The 7,958-nt window shown below is 36.7% G+C and overlaps 2 protein-coding genes across 2 annotated transcripts; both read left to right on the top strand.

The window, feature by feature from the left end:
* The first annotated feature begins 904 nt into the window (after window positions 1-904).
* LOC109012274 (protein CURVATURE THYLAKOID 1A, chloroplastic-like) lies at window positions 905-3,689 on the top strand. Its single transcript, XM_018993809.2, has 5 exons — window positions 905-1,174; window positions 1,986-2,080; window positions 2,208-2,315; window positions 2,528-2,599; window positions 3,260-3,689. Exons 1-5 carry the CDS (start codon window positions 1,015-1,017, stop codon window positions 3,323-3,325), a joined length of 501 nt encoding a protein of 166 aa, XP_018849354.2. The 5' UTR covers window positions 905-1,014; the 3' UTR covers window positions 3,326-3,689.
* Window positions 3,690-5,054: 1,365 nt separating this feature from the next.
* On the top strand, window positions 5,055-7,653 carry LOC109012275. Its single transcript, XM_018993810.2, has 2 exons — window positions 5,055-5,971; window positions 7,349-7,653. Exon 1 carries the CDS (start codon window positions 5,193-5,195, stop codon window positions 5,952-5,954), a length of 762 nt encoding a protein of 253 aa, XP_018849355.1. The 5' UTR covers window positions 5,055-5,192; the 3' UTR covers window positions 5,955-5,971; window positions 7,349-7,653.
* The last annotated feature ends 305 nt before the right edge of the window (window positions 7,654-7,958 follow it).

Genomic DNA, 7,958 nt, shown 5'->3' with positions numbered 1-7,958 from the left:
TATAACCTCTCCAATGATATATTTATGATAGCAATAGTTTAATTAATTTACATTAAAAAACGAGATTTTCTGCTAGATCAAGTAATTTCCTTCTGAATAAAAGTGTGACTACCAAGGCAAGTAATTTCCATAATTCTTGTAAACGGTTTCTCTGTATAAGAGTCTTGAATAAAATAGTGATGAAAATTATTCTCCAAAATATTTTTATCTTATATGAAAGAAAAAGTCTTCTCATCAATCACTATTCACCATTTCATATCCCGTACTCTATGAAAAATACTCACACATCCTATAAAAAAATTATAAGTTTAGAATGTGAGAGTAAATAGTAGCTAATACATAATAAATTCCTTTATGAAACTTAAGAGCTAAACCTCACTTGGAATAGCCATTCCCTTGCTCTTTTTCTCAACCTCTTTAAAATGGGTTCCAAAACCTCCAAGTTGATACCAATTTCCGATTTCACACAACTCATATTATACAAAGAGCCCGGCTAAAGTCACGAACAGACCTCTTAAAACTAATTTTATAAAATAATGTGTTTAGATGTGATACGTTAAATTTATTTTATAATAAAAATAATTTTACAATCTAATGTATTTTAATGAGTCACGTCAGTTTATAAGTTTTATTTTGTGAATCAAACATTTATCTTATACAAAAAATAAAATTATAAACAATTGTCTAATTATAAACTTACAATTAGGGTTGCAATTGAGTTCAATAAAACAGGTAAACTCTTTTTGCACTTCTAATTAGTGTAATTATAAAACCCAAAAAAATAAAAAGTGAGCCACAATCGTGGATATCAGATAGGGGAAGCAACCAATCAGAAAGCTGAGCTTGTCCACGTGTCGAACTCTGGATAACCAAACCAACGGGGAAGAATATCCCCAAGTAAAGACAGCAATTAGAGTCAGCGACTCAGCATCGCATCGGCATAGCCCAGCAAGTTTTGGGGATAGAGATAGACATATCGTTTGGCTGTCCGAGAATCAATCATCATCATCATCAATGGCAGCAGCGCCGGCATATGCGACTGCCTATTCTAACACCGCCGTCTTAGTCCCTCGCCTCCACACCACCAAACCCACCGTTCGTTGCTCTGCCTTGCCTTACCTCCCGCCTCGCTTTTCCTCCACAGCTTTCACCGCGTCTACTAAGAACTTTTCAGGTATTTCTTTATTATTTTCTTTGTACATAAATGGGTGATTTTTATTTTATCCCCCACCCTTTTTTCTTCCTGTTTGAGTTGCTATGTGGTTGGTCGTAGCTTATGGTAGAGATATGGGTTTCATTATCGGGCTGGAGGTAAATTATGATCCCAAGGCTCCGGCTAACTGCGTGTCATGACAATTAGTTGGCTCCACTGAAGTTCTCAACTTATGCAATCCAAATAATGTGAAAAGATTAGAGGAGTGATATGAAATCTTGTTTTGCTTTTCATTACAAAAAGCAGGGTTAAAGACATGGAAGTCATAAGTTGAGGGATGACGAAGTGGTTCACCAAGTAACACAGCTTTTTGAATGTGTGCTTAGTTTAGAGATAGCGAAAATGTTTATAGAAGATAGAAATTTGAAGTAAATGTGATGGGAGATAATTTGGTCGATGGAACGGGCATTGGTGGGTTACAAGATGGGACAGAACTAAAAAGCCAATCCAAATTAACTATCTATGGTAGGTGTCTAGATGATGAGGGAGAAATGCCCATGTTGCAATATGTAAACAAAGGTGGAAAATGAATTAGAGCATCACAATACTACTCTTTTTTGGAAAGCATTTATAAAATTGTGTGCAAGACTTGTCAAGTAGGCAGTGTTAATGGGGTTTTGAAGGGTGAGTTGCTTTTGCGCTTTCTGTGTCTAGCTTTTAAGAATTAATAGTTGGTATTGTAAAATTAACTTTCCAAGTATCTAGAATTGAAAAGGATTGTTTAAAGATGTCTAAATTGTATTCTTGACTTTCTTGTTCCACTTTCAAACAGAGTCCCGTAGGTCTTCTCTGCTTCAGGTCAGGGCCTCTTCTTCAGAAGACACATCCATCAACACTAGTGAGCTTTTCACAGACTTGAAGGAGAAGGTGAGAAAGAAGCAAAGCTGGCATTTGTACTGCTGAAGAAACTTGACCTCTTTTCTTACCATTTCCTTGTTTGATTGAGTAAAGAATGCCATGGTGTTAAATGGTTTCCTTCTTTGTTGATAATTAGTGGGATGCAGTTGAAAACAAGTCAACAGTACTTCTCTATGGAGGTGGGGCAATAGTTGCCGTTTGGCTTTCTTCAGTTGTAGTTGGAGCCGTCAACTCAGTCCCTTTGGTAGGTCCTTTCGTGCTTCCATTTTCTTAAATTGGATTGTATCTAGAGGATTCATGCCATTCAGGTCCTTAGTTGGCTGATTAATTTTGCAGCAAATAAAAATTATTATTGCCTCCTCTCTCTCTCTCTCCCTCCAGAAAAGAAAAAAAAAAATGTTTTCTCAGTTCAAATTTTATTCAACGACCCTGACATGATTTTCTTCTCTTTTCTAGCTTCCAAAGATTATGGAGTTGGTAGGACTAGGATACACAGGATGGTTTGTCTACCGTTACCTTCTCTTCAAGGTAAAACTGACTACAACATTTTTCTTGCTTTATTTTATTTGCACAGATTGTTCTGGTATCTTTTTGGCACAATTAGATAGGTTCTGTTGCATTTTTTTTAATTCCTTATGCAGCCCATTTTCTATTGCACAGGATTTGTTTTCCCTTTGAATAATTAGAGCTTTAATCCTTTTATTCTTAATTTGGGTGAACTAAATCTCATTCTCAGATCTTAACTAATTTAACAATGGAGACGAATACAGAGGATGCGAAAACCTGTCTGAGGGTTTAATATGTTGCAGCTTATTATCAGCATATCTTATGTTTTCTTTATGAGAGAATCACTAGGGATTGGCTCAAGTTGTAAGGGTTTTGGTCTTGGGGTATGTTTTCCCCAAGTTTAAGGTTTGAGTCCTTGGGTGCAAACAATTTATTTCTAGGGGCCACATCCTATCGGTAAAAAGCCAATAATTTACTTATTTACGTGAAGTGGGCAGGCTACACGGATCCATGGTTTAACCGGATAATAGACATGTTGCATTTACATGGTTCAGGGTGTTCCTCATCATAAAAAATATAAGATGAACCTGTGATTTTTCATGATCCTGTTGAACAGCTTTATCTTTCATTAGCAAAGAAAATCACCTCTTGCTGACAAATGATATCATTCTTTTTCTTCAGTCAAGCAGAAAAGAACTAGCTACAGATATTGAAGCATTGAAGAAGAAGATTGCTGGAACTGAATAAATTCATATGATTTGGTGTTTCTTTTGGGTACCATGTAATTCTTGTACAAGAGGCAATTGTATCCTGTTGTAATGTAGAATAGGTTTTCTATCAATCGTAATTACTCGTGTTTACCATGTTTTGGTCATCAAGAAAAACTTGGGCAGCTTTATGTTCGGCTCTAGATCAATGCAATTGTAGCAGCTCTTACATCCGCTATGCTATATAAGCTCTTTACGCATGGTTTACATACTTAGCGTGGGGCTCATAAAGACATAGGGGATTCTACATTTTCCGTATCATCTGTTCTGTGATTTTTGTTATTCATAATGATTCGAGACAATTTATGATTTAGCATGGTGTTATAACAAAAACAGTTCTGTTTGATGTCTGGCTTCATTTTAACCCACATGTAAAGACGAGCCAGTGCTCGTTTGAATACATAAATTATTTTACTTCATTTCATCTTATTTGATCGTTATAATTGTTTTTAAATTCTCATACAAAATATAATAAATAATTCAACATTTTCAAAATTTAAAATAATAATAATATTTTATTCAACTCATTCGAAATTATCTCATCTTATCTCACTATCCAAACGAGTATAATAGTTTGAAGTTGTCTTTTAATGTCGGAGAAAATATGAGAAAATGTGAATTATGAGAGAAAATGTGGAGGAACTCCACGTGATTATGGTCGTTATGCGGATTGATCATCACCATAATTAGTACCATTACAATCATAGGCTTTTCTTGAATACAGGACTTGAAGTTTCAACTTGTATTAAAATGAATAGGGATACATGAGAAAATATGGGAGGGGTCTCTTTTTCTCTCTTTCTTATATTCTCTCTTAGTAACTAACAATTTTTGTCTTCCACTCTTTATTCATTCAATCTTCCTTTTATAGAGTTGAGAGTGCTCTAAAGATTCTTCGAACTGTTTTTTTTTTCCTTCTAACAAGTTATTTCTACTTTTGATTTGGTAGCAGTGAAAGCAACTTCTTTCACATTTACTTGTCGGGATTAAAGGTATTGAAAGTTTTTGTTTTAGCAATTATTTCCGGCACCAAAATTTTGTCAGACTTGAGGTGACTTTGACCACGGGGCGACGAATTGTTCATAAATGGTATTTTTTTGAATTTTACTATTCTATGAATAGTATCAATGACTTTATTTTTACCTTCTTATTTGTTACCTTCTTTTTTTTTGGGATTAAAAATCTTCAACGAGATAAGTATAGGGATCTTGTGCATCTTGAAAAACTTCATTGGGTTAGTCTTAGGTGTGTGACTCTGGCTAAACTTTATTGATGACTCATTTCTTGTTGTCGACTGGCTGAGGATGATGCCGAGGAGACTTGAGATGTCTCCTTTTGTGTTCCTTCAATTCATTCAAGTTTGTCAACATGGAAGAGAGTTAAAAAACTATCTCATGACTTCAAGTAATTCTTTAGAGTAAATTTTTAAGATAACTTTGTTATTTACCATTTTATATAGTACATATTATATACTATATATATATTTGTTTTTATTTTTTTAAGTATTTTTTGATTTTATTCATTTTAAATTAATCGAGTTTTTTTACTCATTATCTAAATATTATATATTTAATAAAAAATAAAAAAAATTATATGTGATATGTAATATAAAAATGATGAATAAAATTTTTTAATAAAAAAAAATATATTTTACACCTGGAAACTGTCGGACACCCATCGGTGGCCTTGAACAAGTTCCCTTCGTTTAAAACCCCATTTTAGGCCATAATTCCCAAAACCCTTTCCTCTCTGTTCAGTGGCATTCCTCCCGTCGTCGTAGATCTCGTCTTCCACTCTACTGAGGCTGAGAATCACAGGACTGGGTCAGTGGTGGTGTTGCCGAAAAAATGCTATCCCGAATTGCAAAACTAAAGCCTCTAGGGTTGTCCATGGAGTCCTCCTCCTCCTCCTCTTGGAACCACCAATTCCTCCAACGATGCTCCGTCAGCGGTACCGCTAAGGGCAAAGCCAAAATCAAAACCGGACAAACCTTAAAGCGATTCAGAACCAATACCAAAAAGGGCGCTACCGAATCTACAACTGCCGGAGGATCCAAAAAACCGTTCGAACGAGAAGACAGGCTCGAACACCTCTGCCTCAATGCTCCCACTCCCGTCCGATACCTGAACCCGAGAGAAAGAGCACGCGAAGTCAAGCGAGAGAAGTTGGGGCTTGTCAGCAAGGACCGGCAGCGAGAGCTGGATTTGATGAAGAAGAAGAACTACAAGGAAAAGATGGGTATCCCGGAGACGCCGACGATTATTGGGACTCCTGGGTTGGATCTGATATCGCTGGGACTGGTTGATGCAGACAAGATTCCCCAGTATGAACTCACTGTAGAGGATGGGCGGCGCCTGGCCAAGGAGTACAGTAGGGTTCTTATGAGGCGCCACCGGACCAGGCAGGCCGCCGAGTCCAACCTTTTGAGGTTGAAAAAGGAGGCAATCGAGGCCCTACCGGAGGATTTGAGAGCCGCCGCTTTGGTACCGGACCTGACTCCTTTCCCCGCGAACCGATTCATGGCTACTTTGACTCCGCCAATTGAGGGTTACATTGATAAGGTCAAAGAAGCGGCCAAGAAGAGTAGTGGGAAGGAGAAGCTTAGATGACACCCCCACACCCCAAGGTTAAACATTTTCTTTATAAATAATTTTGTCCATTAGATGTTTTGTAAGTATATTTCTGCTTGTGTTTCTTGCTAGGTTTGGTTATTAGTAGTGACAGATGAATTGGACGTAGTTTAACGGAATGATATAGCCTATTCTTGAATGGAAGTTCGCCATTGACCTATAGGATTTTTCTTCATTGGAAGGAATCATCAGCAGCAACTGTCGTGATGACCTATAGGATTAACTTGGCCAGTGACTAGTCACTAGACATAAGACATGTTGGCTCAAGATAAACAGTAATGTCTATGAATAAAATATTGTTATAATATAATTTTTGTTTTAGAATTTGAAAAAGTTAAATTGTTTATTATATTTTGTGTGGGAATTTAGGAAAGTTGCAATGATTATATGAAATGAGATGAGATAATTTGGTTTTATATAACCAAACCGGCCCGAATGTTTTGTTAATGTTGTTAGAGCAGCTGAAGATTAAGTATAGCATAATTTAGAGGGAAGACATCGGAGGTTTTCTTGACATCAAAGGAGCCAATGTTGATTCAATCTGTATTGCAAATTGAAGTCTGTAAATACAACCTTATTTATTCAATGACAGCTCGTGTCAGTTGTTATCTGTTCTTTGCCACAGTATATTTTGCATGATATCAAAATACGTTATGGTGGGTTTGGTTGGCCGGATTTGGGGAGGAGGATCTTGGATTTGGGGCTTCAAGATTCAAATCCCTTGACTTATAAAAAAAAAAAAAGATTCAAACCCCTTCTGTTGGATCATATTTTAAAATTTTGATTTGGATTTTGCCCCAAATCCATACCAGATTTCAACCCTTCAAAATGTTCCAATTTCAAGTTCCTTTATTTTTGATGGGATTTGAAATAGACATTCTTAATCTCTTGATTTAAAATTCAAGTCCAAGTCCAAATTCTTTTATCCAATCGCAATCTTTAGTGATCAGTTCAGAGAAATTTCCACTGAGGAGAGTTATGATGTGATAGTTGCTATTTTCTTTTGTTTTTCGTCAACAACACTTCTTGTTTAGGTGACTAATATTTCCAGATTGGCTCCTTGTATGGGTTTCTAGTTCTGAGTGGGTATTTTTCTCTTATGACTGGTGTACTTGGGCTATGCCCATTGTTATTATTAATAAAATACCCATTTACTTATAAAAATACTTCCGGATTGGCTGTTGAACTGAGATGGTCTTGGGCCAGATGAGAACCAAAAAGCTTCATTTGTGTTGGGCATGTCATGTTGCTTGCTAAAGTATTGCCTTTTACTCAAAAACAAGACATTTGTGTAGGGTTGCATGCTTTATATGTTTGTGTGCTGTATTTCAATTTTGTTTGTATGATTTCTAATGCTATCCCTTGTGCGGCAGAATGAGCTATGGTTTGTGAGCCTGGAGAACTTCAGTCGTTTCACAAGGGGCAAGTAGAAGTGTTAAAGCTGTGTTTATGGGTTCCGGTGGGCAGCAAAGCACTAATGGGCTGATGCAATAAACTTGCTGAATTTAGAACGATGTCTTTTGGTAACTAGAACATTATTATTTTTTTGTCTGGCTTGTTCAACTGAGGAATTTTGCCAAATCAATGTATTTTTAGATTATGTTCAAATTCATCGTGGACATTTTCTCAATCCAGTGTTAGAAGGAGCATCAAAGTAAACTGTTACCTGTTTAAACTATACTGCTCGAATGTCGATGTCATAAATCAATCTGGGTTGTCTCCACTATTTTTTAGAACAAGTGTGAGTCAAATTGCAAAACAGCAATCATTTGGAGTCTTTTAAGATTATTTTGTTTACTTTTATAGTTAGGGCTAGGTTGCTACTGGTCCTAAACGAGTGGATAGCCACCTTCCCCGCCCTCGATTGGGTGGGGTGGCCATTTTCCATCTCACCCGTACTCTCAACCCTGCATGTCCTTACTCGCTGGAATGGTGGGTGAATTTTTAAGGCCACTGTTTGGCTCGCTGCCATCTAACCTTTGA

The sequence above is a fragment of the Juglans regia genome, chromosome 12 (assembly GCF_001411555.2).
Source record: "Juglans regia cultivar Chandler chromosome 12, Walnut 2.0, whole genome shotgun sequence".
In the NCBI taxonomy this organism is placed as follows: Eukaryota; Viridiplantae; Streptophyta; class Magnoliopsida; order Fagales; family Juglandaceae; genus Juglans; species Juglans regia.
This window is presented reverse-complemented; position numbering and strand designations above follow the sequence as displayed.